This window comes from Sebastes fasciatus, chromosome 8 (assembly GCF_043250625.1).
Source record: "Sebastes fasciatus isolate fSebFas1 chromosome 8, fSebFas1.pri, whole genome shotgun sequence".
Taxonomy (NCBI): domain Eukaryota; kingdom Metazoa; phylum Chordata; class Actinopteri; order Perciformes; family Sebastidae; genus Sebastes; species Sebastes fasciatus.
This window is the reverse complement of record NC_133802.1, coordinates 27,537,044-27,560,858: the sequence shown is the minus strand read 5'-3', so window position 1 is coordinate 27,560,858 and position 23,815 is coordinate 27,537,044. Positions and strand designations below refer to the sequence as shown.

At 41.4% G+C, this 23,815-nt stretch overlaps 1 protein-coding gene across 2 annotated transcripts in view; it reads left to right on the top strand.

Moving 5' to 3' along the window:
* Window positions 1-277: 277 nt before the first annotated feature.
* Window positions 278-23,815, top strand: part of sema3bl (sema domain, immunoglobulin domain (Ig), short basic domain, secreted, (semaphorin) 3bl) — a 68,426-nt gene continuing 44,888 nt past the window's right edge. For both annotated transcript variants that reach the window (XM_074644732.1, XM_074644731.1), the window contains exons 1-2: window positions 278-671; window positions 20,254-20,414. In XM_074644732.1, the coding sequence (XP_074500833.1) occupies window positions 566-671; window positions 20,254-20,414 (267 nt within the window). In that variant the 5' untranslated portion in view covers window positions 278-565. The remainder of the gene's footprint in view (window positions 672-20,253; window positions 20,415-23,815) is intronic.

Genomic DNA, 23,815 nt, shown 5'->3' with positions numbered 1-23,815 from the left:
GCTTAGAAATGATAAATGACCCCTATAAAAGTTGCAAAATGCACTTTACATGATGTTGAAACGGTGTTATGAATCATCTGCAAGAGCGTGCCTCTAAGTGCGCCTTGTTTGGAGAGTCGGTGTGCCTGAAGGAGCAGCTCACTGAAGAGCTACTGCTCTCTCTCTCTCTCTCTCTCTCTCTCTCTCTCCCTTTCTCTCTCCCTCTCTCTCTCTCCTCTCTCTCTCTCTCTCTCTGTCTCTCTCTCTCTCTAACAGACTTCTGTTGATCAGCTGCTGCTGGCAGTGAGAGCTGAAGGAGCTGAAGGAGTGTTTCAGTCTTCAGAGTGGAGTCAGTGGATCAGCTCATCGCTCAGTCACTCCGCAGAGAGGAAGCTGCTGCTCGGTCGCTTTACCTCGGAACTACCTGAAAACGCAAATATTGGCACTGCGAGAACAAGGATCCAACAGCTTCTTTTTTTTAATTTTTTACCAATAACTTTTCCTGGAATATTCTGTTTGACTGTTGGCAACACATTTTATAGCTTAATTATCAGTTTTACAGCCAGGAGGGCATCTCCTCAGCAGAATGGAGGGATTTACATCTTTCTGCAACATGATTCTTGTTGCGCTTCTTATCGCCACCGTCTCATCCACCAAGTTAAATGTACCGCGGCTGAGACTGTCATACAAAGGTAATGAAGTGTTTAATTATCTATCTACTTATCTATCTTTACGCAGCTGTTCTTTATCACCTTTTTTCTGTGCGCGCGTTTGTTTTACAGGTGGCATTAATTGGTGACCGTCTCGTTAGTATTTGGAGTCTTCTCCTTATCTCTTTATATCTGTTTTTGTTCCTGTGAATATTTCAACCTAACACCCCCGCAGTAATGAAGCTTAAAGGCTAATTTTTTATTGTGTGTATTTATCTCAAACTATTTACTCTCTTCGCGGAGGTCCCGAGCTGGGAGCGTCAAATCCGGGTCGATGTGTTGGCTACTGTTTTTGGGGGTTTACGTGTTTTTAGGAGGCGCGCGTTCACACACACACACACACACACACACACACACACACACACACACACACACACACACACACACGTTAATGTGCTGGTTCCCAGGTTGAAACCAGGCGGGGTGTCCAGCCAGAGGAGGTTTTGGCTGAGGTTCATCACTCTGCGGTGGGATACCTCACCGAGGTGCGATACTCTCACTATCAGGGTTTATTATAGGAGCTGCAACCACAACGGAAATACCTTTGGAAGGATTGTTACATAATTATTGTGGTTATTAGCAGAATGATCATTAGGTCTAAAAGGTCATTGAAAAGTGACAGGCTATTGCTTGTGTTAAAGTCCCATATTATAAAAAAGTGAGATTTTCATGTGTTTTTTTTTATTATAAAGTAGGCTTAAGTCCTATGTAAATACTGTGAAAGTATCAAAAGGCTCAATCCACAGGGAAATACACACAGCCCGTTTTCAGAAACTCTGCATTCTGATTTCTGTCCATGTGTGATGTCATTCTTAATGTGTCCCAGTTTATTACTGATTGCAGTGTATGTGAATACTTCAAGGAGAGGAAAACATGCACATTCTCAAAATTGTTTGTGGTGCTGGGAGTAGATCCCCTCCAAAAAAAATTACTTGCTCCCGCACACACTTTTCTCTGCTTTATTAGTCAACGTTTCCGTCAACAAAGACCTTCATCGGGACATTAAAAGTGTATGTAAATGTCATCAGCTGACAGGAAGTACACATGGACCCAAGTTGTTACCTAGCAACGCAATTCTGTTGCAATTTCGTCGCAATTCTGTCGAAATGTATTAAAACGGAGCGTTTCAGACAGAGGATAAATACAGGCCTATTCAGGCCGACAGTATGAGGAAAATGAATTTTTTTTAACATAACAGCATGAAAACATGTTCTAGTAGAAACACAAAATACAAGTATGAACCTGAAAATGAGCATAATATGGGACCTTTAATTGTCCCACAGAGGTGGATTTAGTCTGTTACGCATTAAAGGTTCAGACTGTCCGAACCTTGATAATGACCTTTCACCTTTTAAACACTGAAAAAGTAGTTTCTGCTGTTAAACTCTGTATGGAAGTATAATTGCACTGATTTTTATTGGCTGTGGGCTTGATAATAGGCTTTTTACTGCCAAAATTTAAACATTGCAATATATAGTATCTTTTTGGCCAGCTCTCTCTCCTCTTCTCCCCTCTCTAATCTGAACCCTGTTGTTGGACATGACTCACTCAGGTTTAATGAGAATTCAGGAAGTACAGGGGGCCCAGTGTGTGCGTGTGTGTGTGAGTGTGATTACGTGCTGTTGACTGTGTTGTTGCCAAACCATGCTCATTGTTTCGGGTCTGCAATCATCATCAGCGATAGATATCACACAGGATTTCCTCCAGTTCAGCTCCAGGTTTTCAGGAGAAAAGTCATCATCTGAGTTTGCTGGTCTTCCTGTTGGCGTCACTGGAAATACACTAGTAGTAGTAGTAGAGAGAGAGAGAGACAGAGAGAGAGAATAAGCAGCAAAGGGATTGAATATTGAGGTTTTAGGGCAACAGAGGAGAAATGCAGATACAGGATTTTCCCTTATAGCCCTTTTTAGTAGCAGGGCATAAGGATGAAAATGTTTGTGGGTTATAAATTACCAGTCGTGGTCCTGCAGAAGATGAAACCTCATGCTTTAGGTGACCCCTGACGTTTCCTCTAGTGACACCATCAGGCGGAAATGTCCACTTATGCACAAAAAATGTCTAAATCTAATAGACAAACCACTTTTACATTTTCTGAGCACATTCATGCTCTAAACTTTAATAGTTGGAGCTTTCCTCTTGCACAACCAATATATAAACTGTGCACAAAAAATATATCATAATGGGTAGATTGCCATGACATTTTCTGATGCTGCATTGGGTATTAACCTTTTTTAATTTGATTGACTGATTGACCCTATGGCCCTGCCTCTTGCACCACTCTCAGATCAAATGTGACATTTTAGTAGGTTGTTTGCAACATTTACTGTAACACTTTTGTGGGATGCAGTGTAATGAACATTAAAGTCCTGTAGTATATTGCAGTTACATTAATGCGTGTCCAGCAAGGTCAGTTGGGTGTGACGAACTTTATTATTATATTAGTATTTTATCCTCTATTCATCCAAATGTGATGTTATAGTTTTATCACTGTATAATATCTTCATTCATTGCTCCGCTATATTCCAGAAACGTCAGTGCTTTGGTGTGAAATGATGTTAGATGTAGGAGTCTTGCCATGGTATAGAGTTTACTGAGTGATGTTTTTGGTCTTCATATGCATAATATTCAGGAAATCCTGCAACACCATTGACGAATGTGCAAAGTGGAGGGAGGCTCTGTTATTGAACAAACAGAGTCATGCCCTGGGCAAACACTAGAGATGGAAAAAGCAGTACCCAAGATTGTGAGTCACTGCACTTTACTGATGTAGAGCCCCTTTTCCAAAGATCCATTTTCACTTTGGTTTAGCAATAAATGGCACCATATAAAACCAGTTTTTCTTCATTACTTTACATCGAAAAACACTCCATTCTAAATTTTGCGAGCAGTATGAGAAGTGTGGGAAGAAAACCTCCCTATAAGATTCTCATTAGTGACCAACCAGTTCTCACTTCCCGTCTAGATGACCTCAGATTTGACCCCACGGTTTGCCCTGTTTTACGTAATTTACCCTTTACTCATGTCGCTCTTTTCCTTGTTTGACTTTCAACAGTAAAACTTCCATTTGTCTTCCATGTGTCTCATCTTCTCACTCTTTAGTCTAATTTCTCAATCCCCTGTCTCGCCTCAGTGTTGTTTCTCTCCTCTCTGTTTGTGTCTCTTCCTCTATCGCTCCGTCTTTCATTACAACCCGGAGAAGCCCAGAGGGTGTTTGTATTCCCAGGAGGGCGTGGAGGTAATTTGGCGACAGGAAAAGCTGTCATTATCTCATTTCAATCAATTAGTGGGTAGAAGTTCAAGCAGGAAGGAGGCCATTTTTACCTCAAAACTATTTAAGTATTCTCCTCTCTTTATGTTTACTTCAGACATCCCATCAGCACTGATTTAATCATTTGCAACTAAATATACCTCTAGGTCAAATTGGTTAGAGATATAATCTTTTTTCAGACATCTATTTAACACGTACCAAGCCTTTAAACAGTAGTCAAATAGGTCTTAAAACATGTTGGAATAAACTCATTTAAATGCTGAAGTGTTGAAACAAACCTGGACGTCTAAAAAACTAACTGTGAAAAAAACTAACTGCTTTTGACCTGCAAATAACCACCCGATTTCAGCTCATTAAATGTGCGTTATCAGTCATTATAAGGCCAGCTAAACCTACTATGTTGTAAAAGTGAAAGCGAAACTTAAAAGCAACACGTTCTAACACGTTGTCGTAGTCGTACATGTGGACGTAGTCACGGTGACGTCACCCATTTGTTGGTGGACTGCCATTTTGAAGCCTCGAGTTCGGCATTTTGTTTTTTTGCAACCAGAAATGACACAAGAGGGTGGAGCTAAGTACAACCAAAGCTGAATAAGACATTTTTAAGCGGCCAAAAGGGTTACAATTAACTTTCATGAACTAAAAACACACTGTGAAAGGGTTAAAGTTGTAAAAATAAAACACTGACAACACCCAGACCGAACAATGCTGTGGTAGCGACCTGTCTATCACAAGGTAGCTACGCCCTAAAGCATACCCTGCTTTATGGTCTATTTGACTCTAAATGGGACTCATGTTAATAATGTTTACTGAGGTAATAAAACAAGTGAGAAGTAGGGTCATTTTCTCATAGACTTCTATACAATCAGACTTCTATTTGCAACCAGAGGAGTCGCCCCCTGCTGGCTAATAGAAAGAATGCAAGTTCAAGGCACTTCAGCATTGGCTTCACTTCTCAGATCCGGAGGTAGCACACTGTTGAACACAAACAAAATAGATAGCGTACTACAGCACCTGACTTCCACTTCAGCTCCTGTCATAATTACTACGGTCGCTAGAGGTCGCTGTCGTCTTCTGTTATTCCTTCTTTCGGTGATCGTCCATGTTAATAGATGATAAAATCTACTAGTGGGTGTAGTAAGTCCCTACTGACCCACATCTATAAGGCTCAAAACCACTGATAACTCTTATTTAATGACCTGATTACAGTCTAACTGGCTGAAATAACCTTTACTTTAACTTACTTTATTTATTCATTTATTTTCTCTTCCTTCCTAATTTATTTTTACCGTTATAGGAATATGTATTTATATGACATTAACATGTTTAGATTAAATCCCAGTTCATATTTATACAAAACAACTAATTTACAATTTAAACTCTCGATAACAAAAGTGTTCATGTGTGTGTGTTCATGTGTGTGTTACGGGGTGACATTGAGGCGTTGAGGTATGTGATGTATGTGTGTGTGGTTGGCTGCACTCCCAGCCCTCTGCCAAGCATCTATACCAACCTCCCATCATGCATCTCTTTCTGCCTTTCTCCATCTGTCTCTGTATGTCTTTCATTTGTCTTCCTCTTTCTTCAATCTGCCTGCTTCCTTTATTCATTTGAATTCCCTCTGTCTATTGGTGTGCTCACATACACACACACACACGCACACACACACGCACACACACACGACGCACACACTCCATCTAATACAACATTCACTTTGTCTCACCAAAGGCAGGGGGGCACTTGAAAACACCAACGCGCACATCAGCGTCCTATTTTGATCAGATTGCATTAGTTCTCAGAGTGGAGGGTTCTGTTTGTTTTCGCGTACAGCCTGTGAATTAATGAGTTTGTTTTCTCAGTCGGCGTTGCCCAGATGCGTACGTACAGACGGGTGTTAGTTGTTCTTAGGTGGAGCGGGGTAATCTGTCACCGGGAGTCTGCTGGAGACGCCGGAGCTGCTGAAATGTAGGGCGTCTCTCATCCTTTCATCTCTCAGCTCTTTTCCTTTCTTTCTCCATTCTTTTTCATCCATCGCTCTCCCTCCCTGCTCCGCGTAATAGCTCGTTCAATGCAATTTTCCTCTGTCCTGCTTTTCCCCGAGTTCCGTTTAAGTGCTCCCAGACCTCTGGACCGATCTAGAGCCCAGCAAAGGAAAGAGAAAGAGGAAACAAAAGAGAGAAACCTGAAGGTTTTAGTGACCAAGCCAATTGGCTTGTCAGGCACATGTTTTTTACTAGGATGTGTATAAGCTTAAGCTCTAAGAAATATTGGAGAGAAGAGAGGGTTTTAGAGGTTTTAGTGTTTTAGTAATGGTTGACATGTGTTTAAATTTCAAATGTTTGTGTAAGTTCTTAATGTATAGTCAAGAGGGTCTTTGGCCCGCAGGCTCCATAGCCAATATTTAAAGTTTACAGTATATGAACCATAGTCCAAATAGTTTAATAGAAGAAAGCAAAGGGAATGAAAAGAAACAGTCTGAAAATAAAGTCCTGGTCCAGGTGAAAGTTGTAATCCTTTATTGATTTCAGCTGTCCACTTTACGTGAGGCAGAGATGTATTTAAAGAAGGTGAAATAGTTTGATAAAGTCTTTAAACTTTTAAGTGACGACGAAGAGCATCTTAATGTCATAGTGACAAGTTTCTACAGCAAGTTTGTGTCCCAAACTCTTCCACTGGGACACCCTTATAACGGTATTGAATATGTATGTCTTTGAAGTCTTTTAATTAGTATGTAACATGGTATAGAATACTAAATTCTGATTGGCTGGTTGGTGTGTATTATGTAATGGATAATACTTGACAAGTTGTACGTTCCATGATTGTAATGGATGACGCAGGTGCTAAGAACTGCTCCATTACAATCATGGAACATACGGTATGAATTTGAAGTGTGTTATCCCGCTAATATCATGTCCATTTGCCAACAAATAAACATCAGTTTTTCCATTCACTCAAATATCCATTCATTAGCTATACCCTCTTTTGATTGCTGGGGATTGGCCATGGTATAAGAGAGATAACCCACTCCGACCCATGCGGTTATTAGAAGAAAAATCACACATCAAAGGAGTAATATTCAACTTTCATAACCAAAACATATTGACTCTGCTTGTTACTGTACTTAAATATAAAATCATAAGCAAAAACATGCTTTTGTTTACGTGATGTAATTTAAGTCCAGATGGTTTATTACTCATAAATTGCATTTTTATTCGTATTTCATTATCGTAAGACTGGTCATATACAGGAAATATTATTCACATAGTGTTTTTATATATAATAGCCAACATACTGTAGAGGAAGGGACACAAAAGTGCTTTGTCCGATCTGGGAAAATCTCCCATATTTAGTTTGGAGGCTACAGAGACACCGCGGAGAGGTTTTCTGTCTGGTATGTGGAGCTGCTGACAGAGAAAACTCACTACATGTTTCTGACACCGCGGGCATGATGTGAGGGGTGAAGAACGAGTGAGTGTGTGAGAGAAAAGAGAAAGGCACAGTGAGTATGTTGGATACAGATATTTGTGTCTGCTGAGGCGATAGTGTGTAGGCGTTTTTGATCTGTAAAGCATTTTTGTGTAGGTGTGTATGAAGTGCAAAATGTGCCTGTGTGTGAAAGACAAAGAGACGTATTGCTTCTGATGTAAAAATCTGTGTGAACCGTTGAAGTGTGTGTTTGAAGTTAACTGTGTGTGTATGTCAAAGAGAGAGATAGAGAGAGTAATTGCATCTGATGTAGACATCTGTGTGTCTCAAGGTGTCACTTGTGTGTCGTGTCAACAGCATCTCTCTTGTGACGACCCGGCCGGCCAGATCACAGACAACACACAGATGGAGGGATTAGAGACAGTGGGAGAGAGAGAACTGACAGTCGATGTGTGAGTGATGGGAGCTGGAAAAAGGATTGAGATAAACACAAGGCCAGATCAGAGAGCACAGATGGAGAGGAAGCTGGGGTGAGAGGAGGAAAGGTGGCTGTGATGTTTGAGGGGAAAGAAAAAGGACGGAGTGAGTGAAACAGAAGGGAAGAAAAAAGAAAGAGACACAAAAGAGATAATTCACCCATCAGAAAGCCACAAGGAAGTCCCAGATGAGAAATCCTTTACAAACACTGCGAGTGAAAACATCTGTCCTTGATTGTTTCTATTTGCTGAACCACGGTGTCATGCTGATAAAGAATAACCTCGCTGCTGACTGTTCCTATTGTTTGTCCTGTTATGAAATGAAATTACATCATAGATGGGGTTGAGGCATACCATAATCATATAATCAGTTTACCCAATACTCTTAGGGGACGGTCACACATGCGCAAAATTAATATTCGCCTCCTGTTCACTTCCATTCTACAGTATTCAAGCAAAGGGCCGAAAAAAACATTCGCTTCCGGTTGCGAAGCAAATTCGCATCTTCACATTTGAAGTGGAGTTCAACTTTGGTGAACTTTCAGGCGAATATCACTTGCATTTGCATATGTGTGACCGTGCCTTTAATCAGCTGGTAGGCCTACAGTATATTAAACCAGGTAACCATAGCAACACGACACAAGCTCTGAGTTCTGCAGAAAAGGTAGGAACGTCTGAAAGTACTACTAGGACATTGTTGGTTTTGGTCTTTTCATTAAATTTGTTGACAATAAGAGTGATATTCGAAGGCCGGCCTTATCCCTTAAGATGTCCAGCCATCACTAGTGAGTCTGGATGTCTCTGGATGGAGTTAGCACCTACGTTTACATAGTCCTGGTACATCTTTATAGCTAAACTCTTAAGAAGTCTATTGTACAAAAAATAAATTGTACGGCTGGACTGCCTCTTGATAGACACCTACTATCTACCCCTGGGAGATAAATCTAACACCCACCTCGTCCCTTAAAGTCCCAGGATAGCCTGATAAATCCCTGCTGGATTCAAACGACTTAGCTTTGCTGCGAAACATTGATACCTCTTAAAGGTCAGAGCACACAGGCCTCTACAAGGCTCAAATGCCTGAACCGGGACTGCACTGTGAATTAAAACATGTGCCCCTAATGCTGGCCTGAATCAACGGGCCGAACGGTGAATGGAAGAGGGGAATGTCCATGAAAGAGAGGAAACATCAATGAATTTCAAGAGAAAAGGGACAGAGGGGGAAAGAGAGGGAAGTAATGAATTAAAGATCTGTGAATGTTGGGAGAAAACAAATGATGGAGCCGTGAAAGAGTGAAAGAAACAGAGGAAGAGAGTGAATGAAGAGAGGGAAAAGAGATGAAAAGAGGTCATGGTTCCGTGGCGGACAGAGAGAGAGAGATGGATGGATGGAGAAACAAAGGTTGAAAGAGTGGAGAGAAAGATGAGGGAGATGGAGGAATGATAGATAGATGGTTGAAAGGGAGAGAGAGGCTAACCTGAAGGCTGAAAGACACTGGTCCCTTTGAGAAGCAAAGGTTGACGGTTCAAGTCCCAACAATGTGGCTTTGACCATCTGTCATGTAGATTACTATGTACTCCACTTACACACGGGAGCTATGGGAGATGTGTGTGTGTGTTGTGCACATAGTGGGAGTATCCTGTATCTCTGTCCTTTGTCAAATCTCTATTCACTCTCTAGCATGAGCAAGTTAAAGAATAGATGTGTGTGTGTGTGTGTGTGTGTAGAGGCCAGCCAAAACCAACCCCAGTGTCCACGCCGTTGGTCGTTGTTTTAACACAAGCATTACAAATCACAGCAGTGGATGTTCACCAAGGGGGCTCAAGTCCTGAAAAACAATTTCTGTAAACTTTCTACACTCAGACACACCCTGCTGTTGTCCTCTTGTTGTCCCCCTGTTGTCCTCCAGAGGTCTGACCCCCCTTTGCTCTGGTACCGATCTCATCTATTGTTATCTACTCTCTTCTCTTCTGGTCTGTTCTGGTCTTTGCTGTTCTGTTCGTGTTGTCTCCATTCTGTTTCAGCTCCAAATACCATTTAAAAGCTGCAATGTGAAGGGTTTTTAAATTGACAACGGAGTCTTTGAAATTAATCTGAAGGCATATTTTTGTTTTTGGATAAATTACATTGTCCCGGGGAAAATAAGATAAGATAAGATAAGGTATTCCTTTATTAGTCCCACAGTGGGGACATTTGCAGTGTACAGCAGCAAAGGGGATAGTGCAGAAACAAGAAGCATCAGTAAAAACAAAACGCAAGATACAACATAGTAAAAATAAAGCAAAACAAAAGTGAAACTAAATATAAACAATTTAAATAGAAGGAAATATAAACATAGGAACAAATGGGTGCAAGAAATGTTCAAATCCTGTTTTCCTTCGGCAATCCCACATGGAAATTAAAACATGAGTACAGATGACTTTAATTAGGTTGGTTGTTTAAGGTTATGCAACTAAAACCACTTCTCTACAGACATGCTCACCCTCTTGTGTCACTTCTGGTTCCAAAAATGAAGATGGCCATGGCCAAAATGCTGAATTTCGAGGCTTCAAAACAGCAGTCCACGGTGACTACGTCCACTTTTTATATACAGTCTGTGGTCCAAGCCGAGTCCTGAATGTCTGTTATGTGTTTATTAACTGACTCCTGGCAAAGCAAGTCGAGTATCCCTGTGCTAGTGCCTCATGTCTCCAACTTGCCAACAAACATTTGAGCGATATGACAGCACCGATATGTGCAAATGTAGTATTCAAATTAAAGTTATTAAAACTTACATGACCATCTGCTGTTCAAGTTCACTCAAAGCTTATAATACTTTCAACAAATCACAGTGTCACGATAACACCTTGTGAAAACGTTGAGCTTAGTTGGACTAATGTTGAACTTGGCCTCCTCCTGTTCGTCACCGTGCGCCAAGTGCATGCTGGGTCGTGCGTGGTGCTTGAATGACAGAAGCCTCGCCAGCGTTTTATAGTGAGTCTTATTGTTCCAACTTGACGGAGAAACATCTCTCCATCACCTTCTCTCTACGAGATGGATCAACATCCTCAGCTCTGCTCGTGTATTCTTTCACTGGAGACATTAAAGGATTACCAGGCATTACATACACAGTGCAGCTGGACCTTCCTGCAGAGAGCAGCCAGCATACAAAGAAAGAAAAACAGTACTAGGATTATTACACACATGCACACACACACACACACACACACACACACACACACACACACACACACACATGCAAAGACAAAGAGGGTTCTCTTTGTCTTCTCATGTCAGTGTCCAACCATTTGGCACTTTGGCTCAGAACCAATGCAAAGCGATAGAGAACCAGGCCAGGGATGATGGGAACCCTCTTTAATGCAGGATGGGAGACATTACATGTCACACACACACCGAGGTGCTGCGCCCCCCCGCCACCGAAACAAACTCTATCAATTCGTTCCACTGGAGCTGCTGACAAGTAGAGCTGAGTTAAAGGGACTCCGCTGTGGACGGATGTATCTATTAGACAGCAGCTGACAAACATCATCACACACAAACAATCAGCATTAACTGATACCAGAGGAAGAGCTCTGCTCAGTGTTTGCATGTGTGGTGCATCTGTGTGTTTGTATTTTAACTGAAGAGCGTTGCCCAATGTGTATTGCAACCAGTTGTCTGTCCATGGCCTCCCAATGTGTTCACTTTATCTGCTGCATGAACTGAACATCAGCTGTAACATTTCGTTTAGTCCATAATTTAATCCTGACATCTTTATTTTCTTCAAAGCAAAGTACAAATAATCTTGAAGTGTAGTGAGATCGTTTCAGTCTGTTTCAATACAAATCATCGTTTTTACTTTAGTGAAGTGATCTGTCTTGTTCTAAGATACAGACGCTCATTTCACAGTTGAATATTGGCCTTTTTCCCCTTCTTTTGTCAGTAACATACACAAAGGAGAAGATAGATTTTTATTGGCGCTGCATTTGTTTGTGTTAATTTATCCTAATCTCTGTGTTACAGAAACGTTTTTTATCTCCATAATTGCAGTTTTTGGATTAAAACCAACACTTGTTTAACATCAAGTTTCACAAAAATAACCAAACTGACAACTGATTTTATGTAAAAAACAAAACAAAACAATAGTTTTGACTAAACTCAAAGAAGAACAATTGAATTGTACTGTACAGAATTTCATTGCAAACCTCTTTTACAAGAGAGACCTGGCCGTGGTAGCAGCCATACAACATCCCAACACAATAAAAAACAACATAATATACAATAATTCACACAAACAGAAGAACATCTGTGTAACTTTGCTGCATTCAATTAACAGTGTGTGTGAGAGGCAACACAGCCAACAGAAAGTTTTATAGCTGGAGGACTCAGATGAGGCGTTGAGGGAGTGATTGATGCGTGTAAAATAATAAAAGACTGAAGTTTAAGAGGAGACTGAGGGAATATAATATCATTGGTCTTTCTTCAGAGAGTAACATAGTGTAGCATGGTAGGAATGATGAAGTGAAACGGAGTGAGGATGGAGGGTGAGGAGGGAGGATAACAGATTTCTGAGGTGAAGAAGGGAGGAAGGGGTGAGATTAAGAAAGGAAAGCATCAGGGATGAGGAAAAGGACGGAGCAAAGCTCGGGTTAAGAGGAGTGGGCTATGTCGTGGAGTAGAGAGAGGTGTATGGTATGTTTGAGTAACGGAGGAAGAGTGGATTACAAATGAGAGGAAAAAAAGATGAAAGTGGACGAAAGAGAAAGATTGATAGAGAGAAAACAACTGGCCGTCAGGGAGGGAGGATGATCAGGAGGGAAAGAGGGGAGAGAGAGAGATGATGAAATGAGGGAGGAAGGGGGAGGCAGAGGAGGGTGAGGGTTGATGAGGATCGAGGGTAATGAGGTAACACCCTGCACCGTGTTTTGATTGGCCCGGCAGGGAAGATCGGGTAACAGGAACACTGATAGGCATCCTGAGACGACACGGAGAGAGAAGAAGCCTTGAATATATCAGTGTGTGTGTGTGTGTGAGAGAGAGAGAGAGAGAGAGAGAGAGAGAGAGAGAGAGAGAGAGAGAGAGAGAGAGAGAGAGAAGGAAAGAAAAAAAGAGAGGTTTTATCACATGATCAAGTGTGTCAAGAATGCGAGCTCCACGGATGAAATGACATCTCCAGTGAGGAGCAGCAACAGGTTGGCAGGAAATCCCAGGATTTACTCTGTCAGGAGTTATCTGGCATGTGGTATCTCTGCCTGGACACACCCCTGTGAATTTAAACAATGGTAGCACACATATGTGGAGGTCCTATAGCTGTCAATTAATACTTAATAACTGAGCTTAACCAAGTGGTTTTGTAGCCTAAACCTAACCACGTAGTTTTGTTGCATAAGTAAACTTAAAAAATTGAGTAAACCTACGTTGGAAGTTTATTTTGTAAAGAGACTGTATGCAAGAAACAAGCGGTTTTGCAAGTCACAATTAGTCTTAAATTTTGAGTTTTAACAACAGAGTAATTGCCAGTAATTGTTAGTTTTTCATGGTTTTCTCCTGCAACTTGATTGGATGGTGTTGGATAGGTTGAAACAAAGTGGAACTTGGGAATGAAGTGTAAAATAATCCAATGCAAGTCCCAATAATATTCACCAAAAGTCCAGAGTTCAACAAAAAAAACATCACCTTTCAGGGATTCAGCAATAAATAACAAAATATAGAAGTTTGTTCAGTTCAGTTCAGTTTCTTTCCCCACGAGTAAATCCTCTTCCCAAACAAAGGATCTCTCAAAAAGTAGGCTACATTAATCCGACAACTCCGACGCTGTTATCAAACTTGTGTTTAGTATTTTGACTTCCTACACTTATCAACACACTCAATATTCAGGTATGAATGATATGACCTATCCTACATAAAGATAAATTGTCACATTTACTTACAACAGTACAGTAAAAATAACAGTTTGGGATGGTTGTTTTCTTTGCATTTTCTTCCTTTTCTATACTACAGTATATACAGTAATTATAGGTCAGAAAGCGACTCATAATGTCGGCAGTTTGTCTAACCCTAATAATGCACATCTCACAAAGAAGCACGCAAGGAGGCAAACTAAAGAAGATGAGATCGAATATGAGACCTGGGAGAGCAGGGAGAGGCGGAGGTGGAGGTGGAGGAGGAGGAGGAGGAGGAGGAGGAAGAGGAGGAGGAGGAGGAGGAGGTGAGGCACTGTGAGATGACTTTTTGTGCACGCGGCAGATTCCAGAAATACTTGGCTCACTGCAACAATATACAGCCGAGATCTAATGATACGCTGTCAGCAGTGTAATGAGTCTAATGGGGCTTTATTTGTTTGTGAGTGTGCGTGTGTGTTTGTGTGTCAGAGCTCATGAAAACAAAATGTCAAAAAGCAATATTTAGAGACTGACAGTGAGTTTTGTCAGCTGAGATGGGGATAGGTGTGACTGAACCAGGGACATATTATTCCATGATGGTGTGTGTGTTTTGCATTTTGTAGCACAGGGGGTCTAATAGGCTTCAGATGTGTCCCCCTCTCCCACTGAGCCAACGATAACACTCATACTATCGTGTGTGTGTGTGTGTGTGTGTGTCTGCAGCTTAACACGGTTTACACTCTGCCTGTGCCCAATTTGTACATTCGAGATGTCGGCATGAGATTTGGATGTGAACTTTTTTTATTCTCTGCTCAAATCTATTCATCTGTTTCTCCTCTTGAACCCAGACCTGTCAGTGCAAATCTAACTTTTTGACCACTTTTGCCCTCGCTGCCCTCAGTTTCATCACACTACATCTTTTCTCTTTTTTTTAATCTCGAATCAGAATTTTTTTTTTAACACATCATCGGGTGATGAAAGGACCATGTAAGCTCGCAGATCAAATACAAATATGTAAATAAGCAAAAAAGCTCTTCCAGCAGCAGCGGTCCGAATCGTCTGACTCCCAGATTTGACAGACACCGGGGCATGCCTCAGCCTGACTATGCGGAACATTGACAATATAAACACATCCCAGAATAAATTACTGCATACACATCTTTGAAGTGGCTGAGACGGGCTGATGCGATAGCTGAGGTTTGACACGTACAGTGAAACCAGATGCTCTCTCGCGTGTCGCTTTGGTTTTTGGCACGGCTGCTGTTTGTCAATGCAGCGTCGGTTGGCCGCCTCCAGGGAGACGAGGCACATTGGAGACAGATGTAGAAGGTTCCCTATGGATGCTGTAGATGTATAGGGGTCTTAAAGGACACAAGATGCATAAAAAGAGAGGAATATCTAAAGGGGAGAGAGACAGGAAGACAGATGGACAGACATTAGAGATGAAAGGGACATATTAAGAAGCGACTTCAAGAGAGGAAACAAGAGAGGAAGTTAAAGACGGATAGAGAGAAGAGAAAGAGCATGATGGAGTGTAGAGAGAGGTTAAACGGATAGACGTGAGAGATGTGCATATGGATTGACAGCAGGAGAGAGAGAGGTTGGTGAGAGGTGAGACAGCGGTGTGGTTTCCACTCCACAGTGAGGCGATGAGCCGCCGGAGTGATAACAAGCTGCAGATGGAAGCTGTTAGCTCACCTCTCCCCTCTGCGTGGCTGTGGTATTTACGTGCATACATTTTTGTTGTTATTTGAAGATTTGTGTTAGCGTCTGAGTGATTTACGAGATACAAAAGTAGGAGGAAAGAAGAGGAAAAGACGGAGTGTGTTTGTGAGAGTGTGTATACAGCATGAAGGGAGAGAATAAATGACACAAGGTACACTGTGCAAAAAAAAATAATCTGGACCCTGACAGAGAGAATCAGATAATGACTCCATTTAAGGATGAAAGTTCAGGAAACCGGATCTTTGGAAATATTGTCCACACCAAAGATAAGTGATCAAACAACCTGTCTGAATGCCAACCCGATCTCACAGGAAGGCGAATAAATGACACAATATTACAAGGATATCCTGCGTGTCATGAGGATGCATTTTAGCCTTTTTGCATGTCATTTGTACACCACACAACAAAACTATGGTAACATCCACAGTTAGGTTTAGGAAAAACCTCATGGTTGTTTAAAATAAGTATAAACTAAGTAAAATACATATGGAAACAAACGTAGCTTACAAAACAAAATACCAGTCTTCTGTTTGAAAGTCCTGTGTTTGTTGGACCCATCTACTTCCCCTCCTGCCTCCATGAGCAGTCTGTCTCACTTTTTATCTACATCACTGACTCTGAGCGTAGCATATTTACATGGATGCATTTACATTGCAGTCAATACAGACTACATGGCGTACAAATGAAACGCCAAAAGCAAGAACGGCATTCTTATTGCACACTAAATGCCTTGCATGTTATTGTGTAATTCATATGCCTCTTCGTGCAGTTGGACTGCAGAATGCACACCTGCAGTCGGCAAACAAATACTGGTCCATCCGTGGTTTTGAGCGAAATGTCTTAACAATTCTTGGCTGCGTAACCATGAAGTTTGGTAAAGACATGCATGTCCCCCACAGGATGAATTTTAACCACTTTGATGATCCCTTAACTTTTCTTTTAGAGCCATCAAAAGGTTTTAATCCAAAAGTCAAAAGTTCAGTTTGTCCAATACTAAATCTATCTGACTAAATACTTGCAAAACTGATGACATTACCATCAGCCTCAGCTGTCAAGACCTTGACTCAGGTTAATCTACTGTAGTGGTTACATTTTTTTAAATGAGTTTTCTTTATTATTTTGGCGTTTTACCTTGAATTGGGATAATAGACATATAGGCATAAAATGCAGGGATAGAGAAGGAGTATGACATGCAGCAAAGGTCCCTGGCCAGCATTGAACCTGTTATGCTTCTCAACCTCTATACCACCAGACTCCCCAAAGTTCTGAAAGTTTTAAACGACTTCATTACTTCTTTTGCTCATTTTCAATTGTAAATTCTCTTAAATTTTTTTTTGATAAATATCTCAAAGCTACTGAACCTTGTTAGTGGAGGTCAGATAGTCGTTTATACTTAAATACACATCAGTTACAAAGATTTGACAGGTATGCCCTAGTAGCCTGACATTATCTATCTTCCACAATCCTTCCTGTCTAAACAAAGACGGGTGCCGTTGAACATAAGATCTAATACCTACAGTATCTGTTGAAGGTCTCAGCACACACCACAATCACTCATGCACACATACAAAACCACACGTTCTACCCATCACACATACACGGTATCGCCACTCGTCAATCTTCGTCACTCACTCTCCGGCCGGAGGTCATCTCAGGGCTCAGAGCTATGTGGAAATACGTGTGGAGACGGACAGTCATCAGCTGACAGTGTGTGGAGCTGCTGATATACCGTGTCATGAAAACACTTATTAGACTTCACATCTGTAATATCCCGGCCTCTACATGTATGTAGGGTATCAGTGCATAAGTGTTAAGGTTTAATTTGTGTTATGTAGTATTGTAACCTTTTCAGCCTTTCATCAAAAAATGCCAAAATATTCATTGTCAAAAGTCACAATAATGAATTACAGTACATTCAAACACTGAGAATATAAAACATTTGGTATGAAAGCATATCACGCAATGGCTCATATCTCCAGCATCTAATATAAAACAGTTCTGAAGCTTATCTCCTTCTTCTGTCTCCTCATATGTTTTCCGCTGACCTTGTCAGTCCCAATAAATCCGTCATGCATCGCGGCGCTCTCCGTCTGTCTTGTGGCTTTCTCTGCCTGCCCGTCTCTCTTCCTACTCATTATTTTCTGACTTTTACCAGCCGCTAAAAGCCACAACACCAATCCCCTCCCTTCCCTCTCCAACTTTATCTTCCATTCTCTAACTTCCTCTAACTCTCTCCCTACAGAGTATATCTGATGTCTTCCTGCTCGTGTGTCTCCTCATTATTCTCCTGCCAGCAGCTTTAAAGTTTTATATCCAGTATAAAACTCTTCCCCTCATCACTGTCTTCAGAGGATCTTGTGTAACAGCGTTTAACAGACTTTGATGTCAGTGGGCCTCAGCGGAGGACAGTGTTTCGCCAGTGTTTCTGGTTCAGGTTTTTGATGTGGCTGCTGCTATTAGGGAGTAGATACACAGAGAAAACATGATAAAGTGTTAAACTGTTGGAAGTCTTCTCCCCTTACTGCCAAAGTTACTTCTGCTCTGGTAATGAGGTGATCCAGGGTGAGACCGTGTGTGTTTATGTGCTGATCTACTGTAGAGCGTGCAGGTGTGTGTGAAATGGAGATTTCTAAAAACAGATCATCTGTGTGTCTGCAAGGCCCCCGGTGATGGACAGGGTGTCACTGGTAGGAGGCCCCTGAGCTTCACTCAGTCAATACCCTAACTGAGTGCTGAGTGACTGGGCCTACTTTCTCACCGTGTGTGTGTGTGTGTAGGTTGGTGTGTGTGTTGGACCGAGTGAAAAAGTGAGGGAGGAATATCGAGCGTGACAGACGAGTGATGAGAGGTAGATGGAAAGCCGATTCAGCCTCCTGAAGCCTCCTCTGCCGAGAGTTTGGCATACCGAAGACGTCTTCTCACACACGTACTTCTCTACTCATCTCGTTAGACAGAAAGACAGAGAGAGCGAGATAGAGAGAGAGGTGATACAGAAGTAGAGTCAAGGGAAGGTAGGAGAGGCAGATATAACAGGTGTTTGTGTAAGAAAGTGGAAGATTTTCGAAGCTGTGGAAGTGTCTGTGTGAGAGACACCCCGCGTCTAGCTGAACTTGAATTCAACCCGGTCTCTACAGCTCCTGCAGAGTCGTTGCATCAACCTTTTGACTTTGAAGTTGCTGCCAGATCCGAGAGGAGAGCCAGGTGTGTTCAGATGGACTCCCGCTCTCCCACTGATACATTCAATATAATGTTCCTGCGGTAGAGGAGGCTGCAGTTTCAGCACCGCATTTCTGGGACCGCATTTAAGAAAGTTAGAAATAACCTACGTGAAATGACCAGGACGTCTTAAAAATGTAGTAGCTCGTTGTGGCATGTAATGTGTTAAATTACGTGTTAAATGAATGTGTTGAATTTCGTGCCACCACCACGGTAAACCTAAATTTAGGTTTATGCAACAAAAACTACTTTGTTAGGTTTAGGAAAGAAAAGATCATGGTTTTGGTTAAAATAAGTAACGTAACGTTTGCCTCTCTGTTTGTACAGCGGAGGACGACAGAACCGAAAGGTCTTAACGACTCCTGACTGACATTTGACTGTCTGATAACACGTAACCTACTGTTGGGGTAAACACGCGGTCAGCACAGTTTCTTATTATGATTATTTAAACTTAATTAAAATGGTAAAACGATGAGTATAAAACATCCATTCGTACTGAGGACAGTAGGCTGATTAGGTAGGTGAGTAGGTGATTCTGTTTTAGACAGGAATTCTTACTTGAATACAGCATGGAGTTTGTCACTGTACATATTTTATATGTGTTATAAATAAAGCTGTTTTAAAAAACAACAACATCCACCTTTGCACGGTGTAGTGCAAATGCAGTTGCTTGTATTTTCCTCAATCCTTATGAATTCTCCTTCATATCTTTCCTCATATCTCAACGTTTTCATCGAGGTTAAGGAAAAGTGGTTCGGAAAAGACATTAGGAGGTATTTTTTTTACTATTCGACCGCAGCCTCTGTCTTTTCTGGGAACATCCTTTAATGTGCAGGACTGACGTGTGGACAGCAGCAACAGGAGCGGGTTTGGAGACAGATGCTGTATGGATGTATAGTGGAACAAAAGGTGATGTTACATATGGATTCCCACTGGAGACATGGGATTATAGTGGTAGAGAAGAGAAAATGTACATATCACTTTCAGTACAGCACAGTCAGCAGCACATGGGAGACAATTTTAAGGTGTTGAGAAGCTCGATCTCACAAAACTATTTTCCCCTTGTGGTGCGACCTGGGAAAAGTTTTTTTTTTTTTTTAAACGTCTTACAATAATAATGTGACCAACGGTCTCTTCATGTGTTTCCAATGTTCATTCATCGATGAATACATTAATGTCCAGCAAAATGCTTTACAACATGTGAGGAATGAAACGAGAGTTCCAACTTAATGTCATTCAATGGCTGAGCACTGACAGACAGGCTGCAGAATTTGCTATCAAATAACATCAAATGATTAAACTGGTGTGAAAATGTATCCGTAGTTAGAAGTGGGGGTGAGTGTCCCTCAGGCTCACAGCGGTCATTAAGTCTTCAACGTCAAAATACGTTTTAAAATCCATCAGTGATGCAGCCTGTGTGAGAACAGAAGACCCTCTTCTTCATCGCTATCATAACTTTTTGAACTCACTGCTGTTCGATCTCCTTCTCGGATTTTAAGCTTTGTTGCTTAAAGGGAATTTCTTCATGTTGTGTGAAAATAAAACCGATGCCATTGCTCATCCTCTTCTTCTCCTCTCACTCTCTCTGCAGACCTGCTGTCCACCAACAGGTCGTCTATCTTCAGCGGTCATCACGGCCATCTCTCTCTTACCGCCGTCTTCCTGGATGAGTACCGTGACCGCCTCTTCCTGGGAGGGAAAGACATCCTGTACTCTCTCATGCTGGGACCTGCCAGCAGCGAGTCCAAAGAGGTGAGGACGATAAATAATATCAGTTAAAGTTATTCAACATATTCCGCTCAGATGATTGATGCATTGTAAAAGGTTACTTACTGTACAGTATACATTCATCTCTCCATTTTGATTTAAGTTGCAGTGAGTCTGCACGTGGTTTCAATCTGTGGAAGATAATATACGACTTGAAGAGATAGGCGTACGATTTTGTGTTTTTTCCAGAACTCCCTCTTTGCAGAACATCTGTTTAAGCATTCTTAAACTCATAAATCTATCATAAACGTGGTGACTCAAACCTGAATAGACATTTTATTTTATATTAATGATATTACATCATAACTGAAACTGGAACAGAAAACAGTGAGGAAAATATTACATGAAGCTTCAGGAAAGCCCAGTTTTCAGAAAAAAATTATAAAAATGAATGGATCGCACACCTGTTTTCTGGCAACCTGCTCTCACAGGAAGGTGTATAAAAACCACGACATAACACAGACACATTCCGCGTGTCATGAGTACACATTTTAGCCTTTTCGCAAGCTTTCCACAATTAGGTTTAAGCAAGAAAACCACTAACTTAGGTTCAGGCATGAAAGCCACTTAGTTAGGTTTAGGAAAAATGTTATGTTGGGCCTAAAATAAGTACGTAAACTAAGTAAAATATGTACGGAAAACAACACAATTACGGAAAATACGCCACACGTCACTTAAAAACATGTGACAAACATCACTAACGTAACTTACAAAACAAAGCACCGGTCTCTTGAAAGTCCTGTGTTTGTTGGACCCATCCACCTACCCTCTTGCCCACCGTAAGTGGTCCTTCTCGCTTTTTATACTACATCACTAGCACTAAAGGCCTTGCGCATTATCGTGGCATTCATACTGGCTGTTTCTGAGGCAAATTTCAATCAATACTGGACTTTATACATTACTGATTAGTATACATTCAAATTTGTGGATAAACCGATTTATTGCAGTACGATTCTTCCTCTTGTCCTATAAACAGAGTTGTTCTAACCTAAACAATCAAAATTATGATGTTCTGCTTCTTTTGCCAAAACCTCTCTACAACCTGTAAAAGTGCAGCTAGTCGTAAATCAAACCTTGTTTTTGCATCTACGTCACCTTTAATCAGTGCATCTAATTTATCATTCAGACTTGTCAAACACAGCAGTTATACTGCGAGAGTTACAGTTTCTTTGGCTCACCAGAAAGACACGAGAGATTAATTACGATCCAGAAGTCAGATCTGATAACTGAGCTGCAGATGTCCACTGTCATCAAACACTGAGAGTCTGACTAACAGAGAATGCTATCACCAGCTCAGATTTTGGATCTTTCATTTGGAAACTTAACTGTTTAAATAAAGTTTATTTATTTCAAGAATCACAGAGTTTATGTCACTGTGATGCAGTGCTTCGGCAATTAACAATTATGGAAAAATACATATCTCATATTAGAGTGGAATTCATATTTCAGGTCTTTTATTCAGGAACAGAAGACATAGATACATATTTAGCTGTGATTTGTGGAGTTGGGGAGTTACTGTACATTTGAGTTTTTATTAGAAGGCTTTGACACTAGGGAAATGAGCAGATTTAAATTAAAATTGTATTTCAGTTCCACGTATATCTGTAGAAGAATAGTCCAGGGAAAATATGCAGCATATATATTAATTCATATTTCACTTTCCAGTAGGGCGCCCAGTTTACTCTGTGCTCCAATAAACTGGTTTAAACGCAGAACAAAAATAACTCTTTAAAACAGAAAACCTTAGTGTGCTTCAGCGCTTTAGCTAAGAGCAGCAGTGTGTGCATGTGCATGTGAGTGTATCTGCGCTCATTCATGGGTCAAAGACACTGTGATGACACAAAGTGAATGGGTGAACAGGGAATTTAAGTAAACAGAGAGCCAGATGTCGCCCACCTCATCCTCCCTTTAATTCCTCTCTTAGCCTCCTCTCACTGCTCTCCGTCTTGGCTGACGATCACACATGAAGCTCGTTGATACTCTGGTTTGCTTCAAGGCGAGCTGTGTGCGCCTTAATGCCCGGGCTTTTATCGGAGCCAGCCGTTATGAAATCCATCCGTGGTGCCAGTTCAATGAAACAAAGGTTTACAAGATGACACATCTGTCAAATACTCCTCTATAAACCAGCGCTGAAAGAAGGAGAAAAAGAAAAGAACTGAATGAATATAAAAAATTATCACTCCAAGAACACATGTTGATGTTGAATTAATGTTGCCGTGACAACCAGCATTGATGTCGAAAACTGAAGGGCAGTTGAACTAGAACCAGGGGTCGATTAGCCTAACTTAGCATAATGACTGGAAGCAGGAGGAAACAGCTAACCTGTCTCTCTCCCAAGTTCAAAAATACACCACGAAACTCCCCGTAAAAAAACACAAACTGTCATTTTTACATTTCTGTTTATGTACAGATTTAAACGAGACTCGGTCAAAACTGAGTATATGGCTGGACCGTGTACGGTCAGTCTGTGAATTTGTGGCTAAATTGTTTCACATATAGTCAGTGGTCATGTCTATAATGTTAAATCCAGAGGTTAATGTCCACCTGGTCCAGCGAGGACACCAGGGGACACGCTTCTCCACTCAACTGGTCGTTCAAGCAGTGGCGTACCCGACCGTGGAAGGCACCTGATTGGTCTCTGGTTTTCTGCTTGTTGTTTCAAACAGTAAACAACATGGCGGTCTGCTCGTAAACTTTCTGTTATTCAATCTAAACAATCCACCAAATTCTACTTCTGAAAACATTTAAAGCAAGAAATAAGCGATGCCACTGCTGAATCTTGTTTCATTTGAGAACTAGATCGCCTAGTTTGAAAGCTTGGTCCAAGTTTCGTGAGTCGGACATGTCGCGCTGGATGGGCTGATTTGCATAAAGTTGAGATTTTTCAACTTTATGGAAATACAGACCCTCTCCAACTCACCGCAACACTCCCACCATGCACTGGGCGACTGCTTCTCCTGCTTTCCATATGAAATGAATGGAAAGCATTGAGGCGCCCTCCGTCACCGGATCTGGTGGAAATGCGTCGATAGAGGAGCACTCCGCCGGTGAGTGGAACCGCTGACACGCCCCCCTAAAAACCTAAACAAAGGTCTGTTCCCATTTTGAACGAGCAACAGCCAACGAGGAAACTCCAACACTCGGCCGACCAATCGTATAACTTCATCACTCAGTGACAGACTTTTGCGTTTGTTGGGCTGGCCCTCTGCAGTCCAGCCAAAAATTAGATACAGCATATTAATGTGAGCTTTAAAGCTGCTGGTTGGCATATTTTTGAACTCAGGATAAAGCTAGCCATTTCCCCTTGGCTTCCACTCTTTATGTTAAGCTAGGATAACCATGTCTCTGCTCCAGTTCCATTAACGCACCATCATCAGCCATCGCTG